At 42.7% G+C, this 23,808-nt stretch overlaps 1 protein-coding gene across 1 annotated transcript in view; it reads left to right on the top strand.

Moving 5' to 3' along the window:
- Window positions 1-18,074, top strand: part of PKDCC (protein kinase domain containing, cytoplasmic) — a 37,244-nt gene extending 19,170 nt beyond the window's left edge. The window contains exons 4-7 of the mRNA XM_055725975.1: window positions 2,921-3,000; window positions 3,869-3,976; window positions 13,943-14,116; window positions 16,819-18,074. Of these exons, the coding sequence (XP_055581950.1) occupies window positions 2,921-3,000; window positions 3,869-3,976; window positions 13,943-14,116; window positions 16,819-16,904 (448 nt within the window). The 3' untranslated portion in view covers window positions 16,905-18,074. The remainder of the gene's footprint in view (window positions 1-2,920; window positions 3,001-3,868; window positions 3,977-13,942; window positions 14,117-16,818) is intronic.
- The last annotated feature ends 5,734 nt before the right edge of the window (window positions 18,075-23,808 follow it).

Here is a 23,808-nt window from a genome sequence, read left to right as displayed (position 1 = left end):
TCCTTCTGGGCAATGGCTTTGTGTTTGTGGTCTCGGCTCTCCACCATTGGCCATCGCTCGCCTCGGAGGTCTGTGTGGGATGCTGGGGGAGCCACGTTGCTGCTTTCTGGGGATGCTGGATGCTCAGTTCCGTGCCTGTCCTGCCGCCACCACTCCGTCTGACAGGCACTGCTGGGGCAGGCGGCCGACTTGTCTGATCCAGATAGGAGGATGGAGGCTCTCAAAGCAATGCCGTAATGGTGTGCTCATTTCTTAGACTTCCTTTTCAAGTATCGTGCCATTCACTGCCTGCCAGACCACAGTGAGGAGAGGCTGCTCCAAAGAGAGTCTTCTGCTTTGGTCCCAGGGCGCTTACCAGCATGTGTGTTGCATTAGCTGACCACACTGAAATGGGCTGCGCCACATGACAGCCATCTGCAGTTGTGCAGCGCAGTTTTTAGTGTGTCCTGCAAAATTTTCTGTTTCCATTTGCTTGGCTTAAAGATCTTGCTTAGCTTGCTGGCTTTTGGTTAAGAGCGTTTTACTGGTCTGGCTAAGAAACCTTTAATAGGCACCCATCCATCTCGCTCATAAGTGGGGATATGTCTGCGGTGTGGTGGGCTTGCGGCAGGTTGCTGGTCTCGCTGAAGGAAGCAATCTTTTTCTATTACGGTTCTTAATATTGCCTTTGAACCGCACGCCAGTGTGTAATGCACGCACAGTGCCGCAGTGTTTTCAGCCCCTGCTTTTCCTAAATTTGATAGAGACAGTGGGTTTTTGTTCAACATGGATTCATGTTATAGTAGGCTGTGGCCACCCATGCTAGGGCATTAACACCAAGCCCTGTGCACTTGTCTTGGAGGGCTATAAATCCTCTCTTCGTTAGGGTAGGCTACTAAATTTCACGTTTTCTTGGATGCGCCTGTTGCTGTAGGGCTAGAGGTTGCCCTCAGCAAAGGGCTGCAGGTGCTGTTAGGTAGAAGTCAAAAGCAGCAATATATGAAACAATGCATAAAACCCTTGTAATTTTAAAATATAGCATGCCCTAGCCTTGAAAGCGTAATCAGGCTATCTAACTGGTTTCTTTATGAGGTAAATAATTAAAGGAGAGAAGACATTTTGGAAAAAAACTCTACTATGCAAGGACTGGCCCATCTTGACTTTCAGATGGTTACCTTCTGTCACAAATGCGTGTCTAAGGGTTTTCCTCCAAATGTTTGGAGGAACAGTTTTCAAAGCACTGGACAGTTTTAGAAGTAAGGGTAATTAATATTTTGAACTATTAACCAATGGCTGAGACGAATTCTCTGTCACTGACAAATCTTAAATTAAGATCAGATCGTTCTCAAAAAGAAAAAAGAGAGGAAAAAGAGGCTGTAGGAACAAATGTAAAAGGATCTGACAATCTGTGTTATGCAGATCACAAGGGATGCCACTGGCCCTGGAATCGATGAATAACAAATGTTACTGCAATTAAGCTGTGTAGGCGCCAGTGTCTATACGTGTCAGAATTTCACATGTGGGTGTTTGCATTAGAACGAGTCATATATTTCTATAGTCAGGGAAAAGCAATAACCACCGGACTTGCATCCATCCAGCGTTTAGCAAAGCTACTGAATTTTTGAGAATAACTATTCACAATCAGTTGGACTCTGATTTATGGATGATCTCTAAGCATAAACCTGAGCTAATATTTACCAGACAGATTATTCTTTACAAATAGTATGCTGCTCTTTAGATTTCTGGATGTATTTGTATTGGCTGTTTCACACTCATCGTTAAGAAAACCGACCTGGGGATAATCCCACTTGGGAAAATCAGGAGTACTACTTTTGTAAGGTGTGAAAAAGGGAGTTACAATCTCAAGGAAGTATTCGTTGTGTAAGTAAGATATGTCAGCTCAACAATATGTGTGTCTGTGATAATTTTTTTGCTATCAGTAAGTTACATTTTTAATTTGTGCTTGTGTAAGATGTCTGCTGCTTTCCCTCCTGAGCATGAGTCCCTGGACATTTCTGTTGGACAATGTGGTCTCTGTATATGAAAAAGCATTTACTTTGCTTTGCAGGTTAGATGTAAAGCAGGGCAATTCCCCAATGGTGTTCCTGTTCTGTCCATTACCTAATATTTATGTCTGATAGTTCTGTTTATACTGTCAGATCCTGCACTGTCCATCTCCATCTTAGGTTGCTATGACACTGAATTTGCAATAGGTAGTAATACTGGCAGAGTAATAAAAATTTAAAGGAACGTTGTGAAAATGAAGTTTAGTTCATGTGATGGTAAAGTCATATGGTTTTTTGTTTTGTAATTAAAAGTGTTAAAATGGAGAATCCATCAGTGAGTATCTACGTGAATGCATTTGGAGTTTAACATAAACTAGGAGAACAGAGGAGACATTCTGAATTGCAGTGGCATTACAACAATAGAGGAAGGTTGCTGTATTTTGAATTTTGAAATATAAATTCAGCCAGAAGCTGAATTGCTTCTGGCAATTCATTCGACAGTCTAAGAAAGCAGAAAAGAAAGCAATAGTCAATTATTTGAAATGAGCAGAAATTTGATTTATGCACTTTCAAGGTCTGAAAAAAAACCCCAAGACTTCTGGGGTTGATGGCATCCTTTTAGTTTGTTAAAGTACAGACAGTTTTGCACATAGTCACAATCCATGGGGCTTCACAGCAAATTTCTGTATTAATGGAACATTTACACGTAGTTACAAGGCAGCCTTGTATGTAACAGCGTGGTCTAGGTATGCTAGACAGCTGTGTGAATAGCCTTAGCTATATATTTATTTGACTACAGAATATGATTATATTTCCTGAATAGGTCAGGGGCTTATAAGCAATAGGAATTTTATTCCTTATGTTGTTCAGTAGTTAACAGACATTTGTAAACTCTTTTTAAGTTTTTTTCAATATGGGTTACTTTTCTGTTGCAGGTTTTTCTTTACGTATCTTCTTCCACACAGTGCTCCATCCTCACTGAGACCATTACTGGATAAGATAGTCAATGCAACAGGTAATCGCAATAAATGTGGTAATGCCCAGTATTTCCTTTTTTAGTGTAATTATAATGTTTGGGGTGGGGAGGATGCTGCTTTTGTGTTCACTGCAATAGAACCAGATTGTTTTTCTATCTGGGAGAAAATTTCCCCCATAAAGAGAAGGCAAGAATGTCCCTGTATACCAGAGAAATCCCATTTTGAGATTTTTATCTAGGCTTCACAGGGGTATTTGCTTCCTCCTGTCCCCTCAGCACTGGGGTGAACTGCATCAGAATGCAATCCCTTATGGGATCTGGAGGAACCCCTGTCTCTAGCAAGGGCAATTTTAATGATAAAACCAGGATATTTCCCCATTGCCAATGGTACCAGTAGTGCTTTTATACCTCAGAAGCCAGGCAAGTGGCATTACCATAGATCTTTACCAATTACCAAGGTAGGTAGTGCCTTTGGGACAAGAGTATTTGCACGTGCCTGTAACCCTGATTTGAGAGGTTTTGGTGCGTTATTCTAGGGGTTTTATACCTTGCACTGTGTGCGTTCAGCATGGAGGTTAATGATGCTGGGCTATAGCTAATTAACAGGCAAAGCCTTTGGTGTTCCCTATATTGGCTAGTGTTTGTCCCTCGTGGGGAGCTCACCGCAGTGTTTGCTGCCCGCAGACCTGGGGTTCCCAGGCGGATGAGCCAGCCTTGACGTGCCTGGCTCATGTCAGTATGAAACCCAGTTTGCAGTAAGGCAGGGATTTCACGTCTACATCACAGCGCCTCTGTAGAGTGGGGCACCGCTGGGCTCTGATGCTTAGGGCTTTATTCGAATGCAACCTCATTTTGTCCTGTGCAGGTTACTCCTCATCTAACTCATTCTTTTTCTGCACTTCTAAAGGAGAACTTCATTGGGGAATAGATGAGACGGCTGCTCAGCTAGAGAGAGTCTTGAATCTGTATAAGAGTGGAGAGTACCTACAGAATGTGACTCGGATGCCGAAAGCTGGTAAAGTGTTTTTTCTTGAAACTTAATTAAAATAGATTTATTTTGAGGTTTGAAAGGGTATATGTGCACAGAATGGGGCTCCATGACCCTTGAAATCATGCACATAAATAATCTGTTGTCTGCTTTTTGCTTCCTGGGTGCCTTCTGAAGCCCTTCTCACTAAATGGCATAGCTGGACATCCATAGGTGTGAGCAGGCTGTAACGGGGATAAGGAAATCAAATGGAGCATTGGTCTGCATAGCAGATTTGTGGAAAATGTGTTTCATCACAGCCACACGCTTCTCTGCTGTTGGAGTGTCAGAATCTGCCCAAACACGAGTTGGAGGGAGTCTGATCAAGAAGCCGTAACTCTCTGTGCGTTTCCTGCACCTTACAGGAATTTCTTGCAATGTAAGCACTTGTAGCTTGGAAGAATAAAATTTTTGCTTGCTTTGCAAGGGAAAGATAATGAGTCCCTCAGCTTCTGCTAGCAATACAATAGAAAAGAAAACAGGATGAAAATGAAGCTGTGCAATAATATCTTTCTCACAAAATCTTTGCAGCACCACAGGTATGTAAAATGCTATTTATTCAAGCTGCTGTGATACGAAGGGATGCATATTCTTCCCGGAAGGATAGCTTGTGGAATTACACACGTCAAAGAAGATTATGTGTGATGGAAATGACTGCTAAGTCTAACAATTGAAAAAGCTGTTTTGCAAATTATTTTTATGTACGTACAATATTCATGTCAAACTGTCAGCATAATTGACTGCAAGTTGATAGGAAAATTATGTCTTTGCTGCAAAAGCTCAGTAAAGAGGGAAAGATGGGTTCTAAATGAAGATGAATATTGGCACAGGGGGTTTGAAAATTTCAGTGAAGCATTTGCTCTGTGAAAGAGACACAGGAGCCAAATTCATTCCTGTCGTAGCGCTGTTAACCTCAAAGGGCCATGACACCAGGGATGAATTTGATCCACTTATCAGAATAATTCAATATTTATTTTGTTGTAAAATTGGCAGGAAAATTGTTGCAGGTGTTCATTTAACTTTCTAATTTTCAGCTTTTCATCACAGTCTGTGCTGAGTGATGCCTGTCAACACAGCAAAATTATTTTCAGCAGTACAATCAATAGTACAAACACGTCCTTTGTTGAAGAAGTGCCAGGAGGGCTGAAGTTTTTCTGTGATCCTGGTTGATTCCAGATTTAACTGCCATATCAGGACATGATGAAGTCTTGAATTTTACAGGGCTGTCATGTTTATACAGAATCTCAGAGAGAGAAGCTTAGGACAGCAGTAGTAAATGTGGCAGTGCACGTTTCTACTAATACGGAGCAGAGCTCCATGTCTATTTGGCTAATGTAATAATTACACATTTCGTGTTAGTTTAATTCCGTAGAGTCCTGGATAATATAATGCAGAATCCGCTACCTGTGTTCATGGTTAGTAATGCCCTTCTGTGCAAGGAGCCCTTTTTATTTGTAGGACACTGCTCATGGTCTTAGGCACTCTACAGCGTAAGCAAAGATGTTGATAATCCGTTGATGCTTTATGTAACATGTTTGGCCAGTCTACATTAAAGACCACGAGCGTAATATTGCATTCAACATAGGAAAATGTTCAGTGGGAAGCCTGAGGAATCAGATGTCTTAGTGGAAATTTACACTTAGATAAGATGTGTTTTCAGACTTAGCTGCCATACCTTTAAGATGTGTGGGCCTGTTTCTTGTTTGTTCTAAGGCTACTTTAACAAAACAGAAGAGGAGTTGTAATTTATTTCTATTTTAAGGCTCCCTTTCCTTGCCAAAAAAGTATGAAAAAGTCATATTGTGAGGGTGAAAATATGCCTACCTACGCATTCGTATCACTTTTATTCCAAACGTATTCCTTCCTCAGCTGGTGGTTGACTGGTAATACTGTGTTAGAATTAATGTTTAATGTTCTCAGTCCAGATATTATGGAATTAGAAATTATTAATTAGAAATTACCCAAAGATTATGGAATGAGGGATTCACCTGTGGTACAGTGAAGTTGCAGGAGGAGGGTGACAGTGGTGCTGGAAGGGACTGATGTCCCTGTGATGAACCTCTTCCCCTGGCAGGATGTTCCCAGCTGAGCTGGCACCCTGGCCACCGAAACCTGGGCTGGACAGCTGAGCAGATTGTTTTGTGTAACTCTTGGTGGATAGTAGAGGGGGAGACAGGTGAAAAGGGACAACTGTGATACTTTCCCAAGCTGTCAGCTAAGGTCCAGCTTTGGCCCCCATTTGCGGTCTGGGAGGACACTGTTACACTGTGAAAGCAAAGAAAAAATATTTTTTAAATGGTGGGATTTTTTTTTTAAACCTTTTCTGTCTTGTTCTACAGCATAATGAAAGTTCAAGGGGAGTGTGTTCCCACCCAGTGGTAGGTTAAGATAAAACTAGAGGTGATGGTTTGGTTCTCAGGCCAGAGTGGAGTTAATCAGAGCTTTGCATTTGGTATGCCAAGACTGGGCAGGCACAAATTCACACTGATTTTGCTCCAAGTGGTGGAAATTTCACAAGATGACTGGCTCCCAGGATTTTTGCTTCCTCAAATGGTAAAAATGACCAGAATTAACAATGCCAGTCTCCTCTGGCGTCTGAAGGGTTGTGAGAAAATAAGGCCGTTCTGGTGTATGATCAGTTTTGAAATCCTAAAAGCAGAACTGGAGAAGAATTCAGATCCAAGAATTGCAAGATTTTACTTTTTTAGGAAAAGAAACCACAGAAGGTTCAGGTAAATGGTGATTAGGAATTTGGTTTAGTTCTAAATGCTTTGAATTATCCATTGTCTTGGATAGAACATTGTAAATTCATACTAGCAAAGAAGAGATTTTGAGCAATTGATCTAAGGCCCTAACTAAAACATAAACTTTGAGGAAACAGTCTGTTATCTATCTGAACCTATGTTTTCGGAAGGAAGACCTCCTCCTATGAACACTGTGAAGTGAGAAAGGTGATATTGATAATCAGTAGGGAAGTGACTTGAAAAAAGTTCTTGTCAACCCTAGTATTCGCATAAATAAAGTTTAACAAGATAAAATAGTCATATTACGGAAGGTCTTGGATATTAAGCTTTCACTGTGCTTCAGTTGTAAAAGATTTTATAGTGCTGTAAATTATATTATGCACTGGACTTTGCTTTAGTATCTTAGAAACAGAGTAGAGGCATGGGAGACATTTGATAGCTGTGTATGTATCATAAATCACACTACTGTTAATGTTGATGTAGGAACATTACAGTGTTTAAAACAACACCATGAACAAATACTTTTATATTTCATTGACTGTTTGTCCCTCTTGCTGGAATCCAGAAGAATGTGAATTAAGCCAGGAACCGTGTATTTCTTCTGACACTCATTATCTAAAAATAATGAAATCGTTCCATTAATTACCCAGAACAAGAAGACTATACAAATATCTACTAATGTTCATCATAAAGTCCTGCCCCAGTATCAACATTTTTATTACTTCAATCCAGTGACACTGATTTGTACCAACTGGGTGTCTGGCCCTTGGGCTAAGCCCCAGCCCTTCAGTTAACTCAAAATTGACTCAGAAATGCATGAAAATAGCTAATGCTAGTAAATCGGATAACTTTGTTATTCATTAAAGCTAATAGATGACCCATTATTAGGCCTGAGGGTGTGCAAGCCCACAGGAAAGCGTAATTAGCTGCTGTTGTTAGTTGAGAGTGCATTCTCAGAGCTAAAAAAGCTGGAAGGCTGGACATAAAGCAAAGGCGCTTTGTGTTTTCCTTTGTCTTAAGACAATTTGGCAGGATTATGCTGTATGTAAATATTTACAGTACAGCAGTGTTTTGAAAAAATATTCTGCAGGGTCACTATAGCAACCTGCTTAGGAAACTGTAAATCCACCCAAGAATTATTGAGATCGGGGGGGGGGGGGGCGGGGGGTGTTTGTGCATATGTGTATGTGCGAGAGAGAAATTTTGCAAGGTTGTTGGAATATTGTTTGAGGCAGTTTGTGTATCCTATGGCAGGCCGCAATGCGAAGGCTGAAAGTCTGCTGCTGAAGGTGCGGGAAGGCTCAGCCAGGAGCATCCTGCCGCCCAGTCCTTGCACCCCAGATTCCTGCTTTATCTGGGACTTGTGCGTTTGGTGTTTCTTTCCCGGGGATGTCAAGGCTGCTTTGTGTCCGGCTGAGGGGGAAAGGTGCACAGGGCTGCAAGCACGGGCAGAAAGTTCCCCTCTGTGCCTGGCCTTGCACAGAGGGCTTTCACAGGAGCAGCCGGGAAGTCCCAGCCCACAGAGGAATGCAGGAGCAGGTTCCTTTGCACCCACACGGCACTGGAAATACAGTGGGGCTGTGTAACTGTGTAGCGACCGGTTGGTTGTTGCTCACACGTATCTGCTGTCATGCAAGCCGTGTGCCCAATTCACTGAGCAACATGTTCTGCTGTCGCTGAACTCCAGGTCCAGTTTGGCAGCATACAGCAAAATGCTTGCTGCTAATGGGTTAGGTCCTCTGCTTCTTTCAAGAACATTAAAGAAGTTGCCAAGTATCTTTTACAAATCCTGTAGGCATCTGTCGTTAAGCTTAAATGCCCCAAACACATGACCCTAGACACCTCTTGGCTTGTCCATCATCAGCATCATTGTTTTGATGAGCAAGTGGGCCAGATGCAACTGATGAGCATCTGTGGCACTAGTTTGGGCCAGTTACCTTCAGTAAATCGGTGTGCACTGCAGAGGTGGCCAGGCGTGCAGAGCAGCTCCACAGCCCAGTGAGCAACCCTGGGACGTGGGGCACGAGGCAGGAGAAACACTCCAGCTGTGATGTGTTAACAGGAATAAAATGTAAGGGAACATGTCGTTCTTCTCCTTATTTATTTGTGTTTCGGTGACAGGCTGCATACCGATTTAAATATGGCTCTACTGTGAGCACAATAGAAGCATATAAAGCGAGGCGAGCCTTCCTCTGCTTCCAGCCTGCACGCGGGAAACAGCCAAAGGACGGAAATACTCACCAGAGAAGCAGGGCTATCTCCCGGTCTGACGGCAAACCCGTGTCCTGCCAGGCCTGTCTGTCCTTCCAGACAGTTGGGATTCGTCAGAAATGATTGAAAGCAGAGACACGCGGGGTACGCCTAGCATGCCGTTTTCTCAGACATACCAAAAAACAGCTTTCCGTAGCGCAACTGTGCTCACAGCTTTGCGAGGCTCGTTGTCAGAAGCGTGTTTGAATGCGAGGGATTGAAGCGTTAGGAAAATCTCAGCATAAAATGAAGCGTGGTAAAAGCATAAATGTATTATTGTCTGTTTAGGATCCAATTCTGTTCTCCATAAGCTCCCTGGGAATCGGTGGGGACTGTTTGTAGAGCAAAACACTGCTCCATACCATTTTTTGCTAAGATTGGCAAGATCAGGCTCTTTCTGCTTACTTGTAAGCAGAGCAATTAGAAACAATTCCAGAGTCGACTGCCAGTGTTCCTCTTGAGAGTGGAGGAAAAGAGGAGGGAGGAAAAGGAACAACGTGATTTCTCTCTCAAGGATGAACGTTATGGTGTCTGTGTCACTGACCCATGGTGTATTGGCAGGTGATAACTAGGAAAGAGAACTGGGCAAATTTCCAATGAGTAGCTGTAGTTGGTAGTAAAAATGCAATCTGGCTGCTGTGGCTGAAATAAACGGTCATTAGGACTGATTAAAGTCAGATTTAGGGTGATTCAAACAAGCTAAAAGGGGGAAACCACAGGCGGTTTCACATAGTTTATTATATACTTGTGGAGTTATTTATATGATTCAGTGTAGTACAGTGAAAATGAGTTATGTTTATAGATTGTAGTCGGGCTTTGGGACAACGCAGGTGATTTTTGATGGAAAAAAATTAGAATAGGATTTTAGAGCATTGGCTGTCTTTTACAGCTGTTGCACTGGTCAGTGATGCTGCAGGTTGCTTTTAAAGATTGCCTCTCTTACCTGTCACGAGAATGTGCTTGGTTTGAATATCACTGTGGCCGTCGTGGGGGCTGGCTAGTGCTGTCAGAAACTTCTGAGAAGGTTTTGGCCTGATTGAAACAGCGTGTTTTGATTGACCAGTATTTTTGTATATTTGTAATATTGAAAAAATATTTTAAAACTATTAAAAGTATCACAAAAGAAACTTTTGGGGATTGCCCAGATTCAGCATAGCAAGATATTTTGAAGTTGCAATATGTTTACAGGGCAGGAAAAATGTTTTGTAGTAGGATTTATTTGTGTAACTGTGAGCTGGGAATCAGGTTCTCTATGTTAAGCTGGAGTAAGTCTGTCATAAGTGACATCAAGATCAGGCTTACTACATTGCATTTATTTGCTTCAATTCTCATAAAACCAGTAGATGGAGAAAAGGAGGTTTTTTCCATTGTGATACCGGTAGGAGCATCTTGCATTTCTCTGATCTATTCCTGCCATTTCCTTGATAGAATTTATGTACTTTGTGTCAGGCTATGTGTATGTATGCAAAAGTGTAAATTTACGGCTGCATTTATAGTATTAAGCAAGTATTTATTGGTTTTAAACACCATTAGTCTGGAAATCGACCAGAACTTTGACCTTTTTATGATGTGATTTACTGCCATGAGCCTTCAAATTCCATGGACTCCATTTAAGCAAGTTTCAGGTCTTGGCAGGACAAAAACCTGAGTTGGAGCTATCTTTAAACCAGTGGAGTATTGCTTAATTGAGCAAGTAACTGCACTGTAGTGACCAAGATGATCAGTTAAAGGTGCAGGGGAAGCCCTGCTCTCCTGCAGGCTGGGGCTAATGTCATTGCCAGGGCACATCTTGATGGAGGGGCATCCTTCAGGAGCGTCCTAGTTCATGTAAGAGGAGCACATTTTTTGACAGCTGCTACAAATAAGGGCTAAGGGGTCAGCTCCCTAATTTGTCGCTGTGTAAACAAGAGATTCCAGGCATATTTGCTTTCGCCATGCAAATAGGGAAGGCAGCTACCTTGTTCTGCTCAAGATAAAGTGAGTTTTGGAGGAATGTGGTTTCCTTAGACCAGGGCTTGGTTGGTGTTGCAATGAGTTTCTGCTCAGTTCTGACTGTAATAGTTTAAGGTGAGGTCCTGTGTTGGCTTCCCAGGGTGGTGGGAATGCCTGGCTGGTTTGGGATGATGAGCCAGGGGGCAGGGCCATTGCGCATTCTGCTCTCTGCTCCTCATGGCTGCCTTCCCATGGGGATGCTCCTGGGGGATGGCGCTCCCATGCCTGCCATGCAAGCAGGGAGAGGGGCTGCCTTTTTGCCTTTCCCCCTCACTGCATCCCACTCCACTCCCCACAGGCAGTGTAGGCAGGAGGCTCAGATCCCTGAACTGCAGGCATTCAGTGGTCTGTGCCAGTTTGGGGGAGCTGCCAGAAGCTGCCTTTGTGGAGCCCGTGTGACTGTGCTTTGACTTGGACCCCAGTGTCTGTATTTTCACCTGTCTGGTGCTTGATGGTCTCCTAGCAAAGGAAAATGCTCTTTGCATGTGGGTGGTGCTGCTGTGTACCTGTTACACTACGCTGTTCCCGTGAGTTGTTGCAGATGGTGGTGGCTTCCCTCGTGTAGAAACTGGCAGGGAGCAGCAAGGAGAGAGCAGGGACAGCCACAGGGCTCTGCTGCATGGTGAGACCACACTAAGTACCAGTCTGGAGGTTTCCATCCTCCCTTGCACCTGCAAGCCAGGACCTCACCATCACCATTGCAGTTATTGTTGGCCCAACTCTATTGGTTAATGTGTCCAAGCTACCCAAATAATTTACCAGGCTTGGTCACCTTGAAAAGTCGGTGGAAAGGGAGAACTTTGTCTCCTACCTCTGACAGAGCCTCAGGTCACATAAATCACTGCTGCTCTTTTGAAATCTGTTTACATCAGCTGAGAGCCTAACCCCTGACATCTGTACTGGGCATGGTGTTGAGAAGAAAGAAAGTGCCATAGGCGTATTAAGAGGCATATCTGTGTGCAGAAGAGTTTAAAAATTGAATGATAATTCAAAATAACGGCCTTGCAGACAGGCTCCTGCCTTGCATGAAGAAAAATATATGACGTGACATGGGGTTGTTCTGCTTCAGTGCCCTGATGGCAGCTCCCTCCCGGCGCCTGGCAGGCCCCAAGAGCACCTTTGGGCAGGGCCAGGACACTTTCCTTGCTGACATGGAGAACTGGGCAGATGCTTCATCTGCTGCTGCTGCAGCAAGGGCCATCTTTCTGTGAACATCCTCTGTGGCCTGGGGTTTGGCACAGTGAAGTGTTAGGTGGCACTTCTGTAGACGTGCAAAGAAAAGTTGTCGATAGTCACATTTTTTATCTGGTCATCATGGCATATTCACTGATACAAGTAGTTGCGTATGGTGCCAGCAACAGTGAGTTGGTTTATTTGCATTTAATTTGTGCATATCATTGTACTGGCCTTGGCTGTGAGGTACATATCAATAGTCAGCGGTTACCATTCAGTGATAAGAAAATATTATTTAGTTGCATTCAATTATTGTCACATTGTAAAGTTGATACAGAAATTGGAAAAAAGGAACTTTACCTATCCAGCCAGTAGCAGTTTGATTTATGCTCTGACCTTTCTTCAGAAGAAATGAATATACGTTTTTGATGGAGAAATGACCATTTGTAATGTGGGACTACATTTTGAGTTGTTTTTTTCTTTTTTTTTACTTCACCTGCATGAATCTGCATTTTCTGAATTAATGAGAACTTTTTTGCCTTTGATTCAAGTGGGACATGGTCAGCTCTGATTTTGCTTGTTATTTGGGAGCATTTCTTATGATACCTTTAATGAGCCAGGCTTAAAATAGAATGCATTTACTGCATTTGATTCCCACTGTTTCATACCATGTGGTGTGAACAAGCACTGGTGGATGTGTACTTCTTTTCCCAGCTGAAATACTGGCAGTTTAGAGTACTAGACACACACACTCGCCTTTGACTCGGTTGTGTTCATACAATGTGCTGTATGAAATATTAACAGGTTGAATCTGCAGTGTCAGGCAGAAAATGCGTGAACCAAAGTGATTTAAGAATAGGCTGTGAGTCAGGGCAGGCAGCTCTGGTTTCCATAATAGATACAATTAGAAGAAATGTAGAATGTATTCATTTTTTTGAATAGGATGTAGGGGGGAGAGACAGGAGGGAACCGTCAATTTGTGTGTCTGGACGCTAAATAGAAATGTTTATAAATGATTAGTTGAATTTGCTGATGCATTCATTAGAGAAACTCCCGTCAGCGGCTGGGAAAGTGAGAGGAGCTGTGAACAGGGAACAAGAGGCAGCTCATAAAGGCAAGTGAGACTGAACGGCAGCCAAGGGAGAGGAGTAATCGGCGGGGCAGCGCGGAGGCGCTGGGCGAGGACCACGCTGACATGCTCCCGCTACTTTTTTTTTTTTTTTTTTTTTGCTTCTCTTCAGAGGCCCATCAGGCGACTCCCCTTTTGTGCTAATCTGAGCAAGCAAAAAAAGTTTGCTTAATTAAAAGCCTGTCTTTTCTTCCTTCTCTAAAGGAGCTGGGGGAAAATAGTGTGCGCTTCTGAGGGAGAGGGAGGGCTGGGAACGCCTGGTCGGGTCTCACCCCGACAATCCCACTCACTGTTAAGAAATAGGACAGTGAGTCAGTTCATTCAAGTGGATGCTGTTTATTCAATGGGACATTCTTCCTGTAAAACTCTAATAAAACCAAAGCCTCGCCTACGCAGTAGGGAAGGGGAAGGGGTTTTGTGCACAGACTGTTTATTTACAGACGTTTTCTGGAGAAAAAGGTGAGAAGAAGAAAGGAGGAAAGGAAAAGGAAAGTAAGGTGCAGAGCTATAAACACATTTGGGAGTAAACTGGGGCTGGTACAGTCTAGCCTGTTACCTTTTCCGTCATATATCCTGCTCCTAAGCTGTTATAATAAACCTTACCTGTTAAAAACAAGCCGTTTGCTGGAGCTTTCAAAATGACTGCTTTGCTCTGGTTATTTGCAGAGTACAGACGGGTGCCTGAAGCTTTTATTCCTGATGAGAACTACAGATGCTGGCCATCTTACCATCATAAGGGCTGCCTCCTCTCTGTGTTTGACGTCAATGAAGCCATTGAGATCTGTGACAGCTACTCTCAGTGCAAAGCGTTCGTCCTAACTAACCAGACAACTTGGACAGGTAGGTTGTGGATGCTGCAGAGCAGAAGCAGCAGCTGAGTCACATATTCTGGTTGTTTTAAGTTATAATACAGTTTGAGGTGCATGCTGTGCTGGGCTGCGGTCGCCAACAGCAGCAGCTAGAAGTGGGATAGTTTCTGAAGCTCCAGCTGAGGCAGTTTTTGTTTACGGTGGGGCTTCTCTTTGCCAGCTGTCAGGGGAGCAGGAGCCTGTGGACAGACTCAGAGGGCTACAGCACATGGACCATAGGTCTCCAGACCGTGGGTCTGAAAGTTTATTACATCTGGATTTAAATAAATCTTTTCAATCCATATGGTTGTTGCAGTTTGACACAAAACCAAACAGGTTCTCCCATGCATCTAGCTGGGACTTCCCGGCTGGTGTCAGAGATGCCCTGCTGCTGGCAGGAACACTGTGCTTCTAGCAGCAGGGCTTTGGCTAAAGGACATTGAGAAGGGAGGGTTTAAAATCAGGTAGAAGTATAGAAGTAGAACCTCCAGGGGAAAATCCCATTTGCTACCACAACTCATTTTCTTGTCTAACAGAATACACTTGTTGAAAAGAGAAATACATTTTGCAAAAGGCCTGTGGGCCTGGCAGTCCCGGTGCGGTTCCCCTGAAGGCAGGCAGTCGGTGCCGATTGACATCAAGCAAAGAATTGGCACTGGCTCGCTGCTGCTGCACCAGGCTTGTGCCTATTGCAAGCGATTCCAGAGCAATATGAGAAACAAAAACGTTACCAGTCTCTGCTAAAAATCTCCGGTAGCTGCAGCTCCAGAGTGGCTGTGGGGTTCAAAGAGCTGAATGCTGCAACTGGCTCCCAGCTCAGCTGGCAGTGTTCCCCTGAGCACGCTGCATCCCTTGAAGGGTAAAGAAAAAGACATGTTGGTGCCTGTAAGGTGCAGTGGACCAAATCCACGTCTTTCATAACGTCCTGAGGTAAAGCTGCCACTGAAGTCAGGAGTCAGGGTGAGTTTTTGTTCTGAGATGGCTGGTTGTGGACATGTGGCCTTTCCCACCTTGCGACTGCTGTGTGTCATCTCCCCATGCGCTGGGCTGGTTCCCTGCCTGTGATGGCCATTTTCTGCTAAGGCCAGGTCAGCAGCCCTGCTCCTGTCTTTAAGAGGCAGGGTAGCTGATGCTAGCCACACTTTGGGAAAGCTGATTGAAGTCCTTGCTCTGCCACAGACTTCAGTGTGGCAAGTTATTTAGGCTCAGAGGCTCATTTTCTGTCTGTACATCTGCAATCACAACATATCTTAACCTTAAAGTAAAAATCTACCCTTGCTTTAGTTGTGCTTACTTGACCGATGTAAACACACACCGCAGCCAGGCTTATATACACGCCTAGCAGGTCCTCAGCTCTGAAAGCATCACAAATGAGTAGAATCTTTTTGTATGTATGTTTTGTATGTTTCACAGTATTTTAGGTAGTGTAGTGCTACAGCTTTCTGCATTTTTTATGCTTCTGGGTGGTGTTAAGAAAGACTTCCATGGAACCTAGAAAAAAGTAATTTATATTAACCTTGCCTGTGGCTAACTGGTGACTACTAGGTCATCATGTCAGACTATTGAAGTTAATTAATGTACTGAAAAAGTAATTATTACTTTTCACAGGGAAATTCATAGGAAGTTTAGAGCAGCTCATGTCTCAAGTTGCAATATTAAAAGCAAATGAGACATCGTAGCAATATTTCTAGTCTTATTTACCATTTCCTTTACCTTGTCATTCCTGATGCAAGAGCACTTGAATCCCTGAAACTAGCAGCATGGAAATGTGTTCAGTAGCTGAAGCATCCCATTTGCCATGTGATACTTTTTAAGAAAATAGTGTTATGGGAGCCCCCTAGAGAGGCAGGCTGGGAGTAAATAGCATTTGACTTTCTGAAGTTTAGAGAGAGGGAAAGCAGAGGTTGAACAGATGTGGAAAGTATCTCTGTGGCCTCTGCTGCCAGGGCAGGCCATGGCAGTGCGGGTCCGTGGGGCGGCAGGGCTGTGGGTACGATGCCAGGTCAGTAAGCACGGGGAGATCCATGAACTGCACTGCAACTCCCACAGCCACTGGTGAGTGAACCGTCATCAAACTCTCAGCCCCCACGGGCCTCGGATGTATATATGGCAGGTGCCTTACACTACCCAGGCTGTGATCGCTTGCTGGTGCTTTTTGTATGAGGAATAGAAACCTTGTTCCAGCTTGTTTAAAACCCAGAGCTACAAAGTGATCAGCAAGGGCTATTTCAGAGAAAGTCCTGTTGCACTGATCAGTTTTGCTAAGATTCAAGCATGCAAAGGTGATTCTGCTCCTGTAATCAAATGAATGTCCTTCATTTAAGCCCTGAACTCAAGCCTGTTTGTATCAGTGGGAGACTTTTCTGAAGATCATGTGAAATTTGTATTAAAATTTTCAGACCTTTCCTTCGTTTACAATGTTAGCTGTGCACAGCCAGATCTTGACCATATTTAGATGAGAGTAAACATACCGTACCCAGGAGAGATTCGGTGTCATTTTAGATGAAAACATTTCAGGTTTATACCAGTTGAAGTTCAGAGAGTTCAGTCTTGGGTTGCCTGAAGAATGCATAGATTGAAGAAGGATATGAAATGTCAATAATTTGAGGTAGGCAACCTTTTGCTCATCACTTCTAAGGTGTTGTGGTTTTTTTTTTCCTTCCATCCCACCTCCCTCTTTCCTGTTTGGTGCAGGTCGGCAGCTTGTCTTCTTCAAGATGGCCTCAAATCATATCATGCCTGATCCTGACAAGATAACATATGTGAAGGTGACAGACTGACACCTAAAGTGGCCCAGTCTGACGCGTGAGTGATAAGAGCTGTTTGTGTATAAATATAGGCAGCTGTTAGGTAGAAGGTGGCTGTGACCAGCGAAATAATTGCACTATTACTCATTCTAATCTATAGAGTGCTAAACAAAACTTTAAAGAAATAACCTGCATGACCAGGATGAATGTGCAATAACACAACATTTTGAAAATGTGATTTTTTTTTTTTTTTTTAAACAAAGCAAAATACCAGATATGATACACTGTTAGGGTATAATTTTGGTTATAAATCAGCTGGCAGCTCTGGCTTTTCTAACCAAGGTTAGCATAACTTTTCTGACCTGTACATCTGTATACAGTGATGCAAATTGATAATTTCTATGAGAAGTCTGTATCCTCCATGCTGATATTTATTTGGGCACGTACAATCACAACAGAGGAACTAACTGAAGCATATCGGTTTGTAAGCTGAAAAGCAAACGTTACTGAGACAATCAGCATTTGTGTTAAAGCTATCGAGTATGCGATGCCGGAGTGTTTGTCAAAAGGAAGCAATTGGTTATGTTTAGAAGTGCAAGACTCTAGCTGATTTTCATTTTTGCTTCCAATGTTATCATAAAGTTTCATTTTTAATTTAGAAGAGCCATTTCATAGCAAATCACATAAGCATATGAATAGTCCCCCTGAAAGGGCAGGGACTTACCCAAGTGCCAAGTGCTTTGCTGAATAGGCATAGGCCTAAGCATATGCTTACAATTAAGCCTGTGCTTAAGACTTTTCGTTGAATGAGTTTGAATTGTTCAGGAAGCCACATCTTTGACACTGGCAAAGCAATCCAGCTGGTGCAACAGTACTAGTTTAATGACTATCTTGCAGTTATCCGTATTTTTTGTCATCAAATCCTTGGTTTTCTGAGGCACCGCTTGCTAATTCTTAGAGTGAATGAAGTAAATGACCTTAATAATGTCAAGTGAATGCTAGCCTTAATTCTATATAAAATGCATTTTACAGGCATGGTGTGTCTAGAGAATTTGCTTTCAGTGAAAGCCATAAAGTAAATGCTAAAGTGAGCAATGTCATACTATTTGTAGTTTGTACAGTCAGGAAAAAAATGTGCTTTTGTTTCTCAAATTGTTTATTTTTGTAAAAAAAAAAAATAAAAGATAAATTCCGTATCTTTCATACTGGATTTTTTTGTGTTGCGAATAAATGCCTAGATACAGCAAAGATTTAGACATAATGTATTGTATGTAAACTTAAGCCTGGGATATTTTTTGCAGGAAGGAACTGAGGTTGTTGCAGTGTCTCCCAGTGACGGGCATGTTCCCGTGGTCCATGGTGGCTTTGTCTGTGTGGTTGCCCGTCATGAAGCAACCATTAGAAGACAACGCTTGAGTAGCCATTTGTACTCTGTGATTTGAGTCACTGGTACCAGCCTTCTAACATTTGGAAGGGGCAAGGATGAGAGTATAACCTGAAGGAATTGTTCGTTGGGCTAAATGGTGTACTTTCTTTACCCAGGAGGGTCAGGGAAGGAGCGTAGAGGCACCAGGGAAGCCAGGAGCAGTGTCACCATGCAGGAGAGATGGTCCAACTGTGACAACATCAGCAGCAGGTCTTGTCTCACTGCGGTTTCTCGGAGGTCACTGATACCCTAATGACTTCTGGCAATTGGCTGAAATGACATGCTGTAGCTGCTGTAACTCACAAATTATCAAACTCCCAGCCGTAATAGCTCAGCTGATTGTGTCGCTGTGCACTTAGGAACCCATCAATCATGCTGTGGTAATAAACAAACACTACAGATTCTTTTAAAATTGCTACATAAATCATGCCAACACATACTGCACAGTTCATTGAAGTGATATGGGTTGCTGGCACTGAGGTGCTGGTATGTATTTTGAAAGTCTTCAACCTCCTGTGATTGCCTTCCCATTAAGTGCCATACACCGTTCCAAAAATATTCAGCATTTAAAACCACTGTGAACAGTTAAATTCTTTAGTTGCATTCCTAGGTAAAAAATATCAACATCTAAAAGAAAAAAACAGGTATCTGGGGTAATTCTTTAATGTTGTAATCAGGTAACTTGGGTTAATTTCATTCCATCACTTCCCAATTACTAGAAAAAAATGCCTAAGTCAGGAATTGTTTATCCGTGAAACTAAACAAACTTGCCAAACCAATTTACATCAGCTTTTGCAAACAGAGATCAAGTAAGCAAGAAAGAAACGCAGCCATGAGCCAAGAAGCTGGATTCTAAATTTCAGCAGTAATCAACTTTATACAGGCAGTTTTATAACTCTTCAAGACTAAGGCTTTCCAGTGGAAATGCTGATTAAAATCTTAATGAGAGAGGCGTGATACTACAATAAGTGAATTTAATAGCTGTAATAAGCACTGGTAAAAGTCTGAATTTATGGGGAGAAAGTGTCTTTGGCACTGTGGGTCTGATTCAGCTAAGTGCCTGGCTGGTGCTTGTGGTATCAAAACCCCTGAGAAGCTACAGAGGAGGAGGAGGAGGAGGAAGCAAGGCATAAAGCGAGCTGGCAGGTCTGGACCAGTCAGCCAGGGAGCTGCTCCACCTTTTCTGTGGAAAAGGTATTTCTATCTGGTTTTCCCCCTAACATTTTGACTGCTTTTTACATTTCCTGGCTTCCTCAAGCCACAAGGTAGAAACGTGAAAGAAGACACCCACAGGGCTTTAAACGACTGATGTCTGCGTGCGCTCATGCACGTGTGTGTATGTGTATACATATTTATGTGCGTGTCATGCTGAACAGGGAGAGCTTATTTCCTCAGTGAAAAACCAATTGGCTGTGCAAAAAATGAAGTGCTAAACAGGATGTTGAGTTCATCTGGAGAGGTGAGAGCTGTGTGAAGGAGTGGGTGCTGCAGCTCTGCACTGGGCTGTGCTGGTGTTCGGGCCAGTCCAGAACCGCATTGCCCCGGCCAGCCTGTGTCTCAGAGTACCTCTGAGAGCTGCCCACCGGCTCCATGATGGTTTGGGGAAGGGGTGGCACTAGCCCCACCACTGGGAACAGACTCCAGGCCCCAAAGTGGGCAGTGCTCAGCATCACCTCAGGCCTGGCATCCTGAGGGTTGTAGCAGAGACATGCTGAGAGCTTTGGTCGTTGCTTAGACCAAAATAAAATGTGTTCTTCTTTCTGTATCTTGCCTGAGCCTACTGTTTTCTATCTGGTCATTTTTCAAAGCTTTCTCCTCAACTTCAATGTGTCTTTTAAGTGGGAAAGTGAGGTCTCATCTATTCAGCTCCAGAAACAGGATGTTACAACTCGCATCATATCAAAGATAAATCTGTGGTGAAATTAGTGATATCGCCATGAGCATTCATCACCCTGAGAGAAAGCCTGAAAACAAGTGGGCCCTGCTGCCAGCTGAGGAGCTCAGGTAAGTTTATATAGAGAGTGAAGGGGGTTGGATGGGCAGGGAGGCAGTGGTGAAGAATCTCAGAGATGTTCTTCCAACAGAGGATAAAGGAGTTCAGTGTAAGTACAACTATTCCTAATGTGCTTTGCACTGCCTCTCCCTGCTTCACGGAGGCATTTTGCTTAGTACTTCTGCCAGCTATGACCACCAAATTTCCCATAAGATCTGTGAGAAGGATGGTAGTGGGGTGCAGAGAGGACAGCAGCTCAGAGTGAGGGCAGGTCTTCCTATTGCCAGTTACTGTGTGTGGTGCGGTAACCTCTGGGGACCACCGTCCTGGAGCAGGACCCAGCTGTGGTAGGTGCACAGTGAAGACCTTGTCCCTGCCTCTGAAATTCACCTTACCAGCTTGTACCACAGCTCATGACAGGTCAATGCAGCTTTGCGTTCGTACCAGGTGAGTGAAGGAATAGACGTAGTGACTAATCAATCACAGACAAGCATCCTGAGAAACAGCTACCCACATGGGCTGTCTGCTACAGCTACGGAGGGCAGAGCCCCAGCAGCTCCCCAGGACTGCTCTGCACGGCTGCTTTCCCACAGCCCACTGTAACAGACACCTGGGGACGTGCAGAGGCGTGCATGACAAGGAGAGTTGGAGAGAGGCAGAATATATCCTATAATTCCACTTCTACTGGTGCTGACCCTATTGATGTTTACAAGGCCCTGCACCTTCATGCGCTGTTGCTATTTAGGCAAAAAAGACACTCTTGTTGATAATAATTTAGATTAAGCAAATGCTTTAGAGGAATTGTAATTCAAAGCATACGAAAGGTGATAGTGAACATCCAGAGATCACATTATGGGGCCTGTCAGGAAGAAATATATGAATACACGGATGTTCAATCTTTAGTAGGAAGACCCTTATCTTGTATTCTTTAGCACTAAATTTTGTGAAGACTAACTAAAACCTACTACCAGGGGGAAAAAAAAAAACCCACAACAACAAAAATGGAGTGGCAAGTCTGTTCACAAGTTTTTCCAGGAAAACATATCCCTAACCTTTCGGTCAAAGTGTGAAACAGTGTTGAAAGAAGCCGAAAAGATTTGGGTTGAAAAGACTCAAATGAAGTTTTCATCAATCAACTGCAGAAAGAGGAAGATGAGGCTCAAAGCAGAAACGGGCTCACAGAAGAGAAAGATTTGTGGAAAGCAGGCAGCATATAAAGACTTTACAATCATACTCTGCTTAATGTTTTTTGATATGTGATCATTTGATCAATTTTTTTTTTTTTTTTTAGAAAGTATTTATTTCATCTCTTGAGTTTTAAGCAGGAGCAAAACATACTGGGCTGACCAGGGCTGACTGCCCCTGAGAGCTCCCAGGACACGTAGGGTCCATATCCTTCCTTCAACACAGACATGGATCTTGCCATTTTAACTCTTTAATGAGCGAGTTGCTTGCAAGTAAGTATAAGGGATTTTTTTTTTTTTTTTGAGTTGACATGGATGGTTTTAAGAACTGCATTTTAAGTGTGAAGCAAACAAAATGTTGTATCTCTTCCCTTTGTAGCTGCAAACAGTGAACAATTGCCTTTGCCTAATAGGTGCCCCACTTCCCCATGCAAACTGAGGGGAAACATGATTCAGTAGGAGCCACTCTCATTATAAAACTGGCTTTGATGTCAAGCCCGGGGGCAAACAACACATTTATTAGAAATTGTGGCTTTTAAAGAAAAAATCCATGCTTAACCACAGTTTTTCAGCAAATGACTGTGAGGCTGAGAAAGAAGAGTAAACTATCTGGTGGCTATTTGAAATGATAGAGCCAGAATATGATCTTACTGAGCTTGGTTTTACCACTGTAATTCAGTTAATCCTTGATTTATGTTCACACAAAACAGAATCCGACTGTTTGATTCTGAAGTATCTACAGAGTAGGAACTTAATAAAACCTGCCTCTTGGACCTAAATATTTGGACCATATAAGTGAGGAAAAATACACCAATTTTCCCTTACGTACACACACTTGTGTGAGCACGTTTGTAGGGTCCTGTAAGAGTTAAACAATGACAACATTACCTTATTTTAAGATGGAAGCTTTTAGCAAGACACAGCAAATTACAGACATTATTTAATAAGTAATCTCAGGAAAGGAATAAGAGTTCTACATGTTTACACTCAGTGTTTAAAAGGTATAATGCCATTCTTATTTATCATCTTTCTGCCTACTTCAGGTATACCCTAAGAACAATTTCCAGCTTTCAGTATTACAGGTACCTGACATGTATGAAGATAATGGTACAAATTGGTATTTACAAATTGCAGCTTTCTATATATACACTAGAAGGAATGCAGAGCAGCCAGTCAGACAAATAGATGACCAGGGGCACAGTGGCACTTTTAGGAGTGGGTGTACTTAATGGTTTATACAAGACTTGGATTTGTGCAAGTTCATGTCCTATTAAAAACCTTGTATGACTTACTAGCAGGTATTACCTCATTCTTGGACACAAGCTGGTGATCAGCATGAATGCTACTATTTCTACATGTTTTACCATCCTGTTCTTTAGTCCCCAAGAGTAACAGACCCAAAGCCTGTTTGAAGAATGGAAACGCTTTAATTAAATGTCAGGTTTTCATCTGTATACGGCTCTGATTTCCGATTCATTATAGAATTTTGATGAAAGACTTCTAAGCAGACAGAATATTACAGAGGCAACGAATAATGCTCATTTTGTCATATAGGCAATGAATTTGCAAACAGACTGCACAATTCACCTGGAGAATTGAAAAGTTTAATGACTTAGATTGTGGGTCAAGGTGGCAGATGTGAAGACTCACCATATTGCTGCCTTACATTGCAACATATGTTCCATGACCCATAATTATTCTGCTATATAGTCCATTTCTTAAAGATCAAGCTCCTAGAATCATATGTTCATGTGGGGACAAACTCCTCTAAGCTTCTTTTTACCAACTACTAAAAAGTATGAATAAAAGAGAACTCTATAAGTGTAATAATAATCTTGCAATTCAGAAACCACTGTTGCTGTGGTGCAACTGATTCTGCACGGCTTCTTTGCGGTAACAATCAATGGACAAGAGTAGGTGATTAAAATTAGCAGTAATTCCAAAGTGGATGTTGATGCTAAACAAGAATATCACATGATTGCAAACATCTCATTCTAAAATTAATAGGAAAAAGACTTGAGAACTATACAGCAAAAAAGGTGTAAGCAAAACAGAGATATCATTTATATAATAATATTTGTATAATTTGCTGTGGGAGAAAAACAAATATGCAGTACAAAAAATTCCATCGTATATCTGAGGAACGGATTAACTCTTACCTCTCTGAAGTCACCAGCCCATGCAATATCAGTTCTCGGTTTCTTTAGTACCCTTTGCAATTTATTTCTGTTCAAATTTCAGTCTCCCAGTTCTAGCTCAGAGGTGGTGGATGCCTTGTGTGCAACAGAAGGAAATTGCGGCAATGCAGCGACTGTTCAGCCAGTCTCGGTTCTT

The sequence above is a fragment of the Falco cherrug genome, chromosome 13, assembly GCF_023634085.1.
Source record: "Falco cherrug isolate bFalChe1 chromosome 13, bFalChe1.pri, whole genome shotgun sequence".
NCBI classification, from domain to species: Eukaryota; Metazoa; Chordata; class Aves; order Falconiformes; family Falconidae; genus Falco; species Falco cherrug.
Note: the sequence above shows the minus strand (reverse complement) of the source record. Positions and strands in the feature narration are given on the sequence as shown.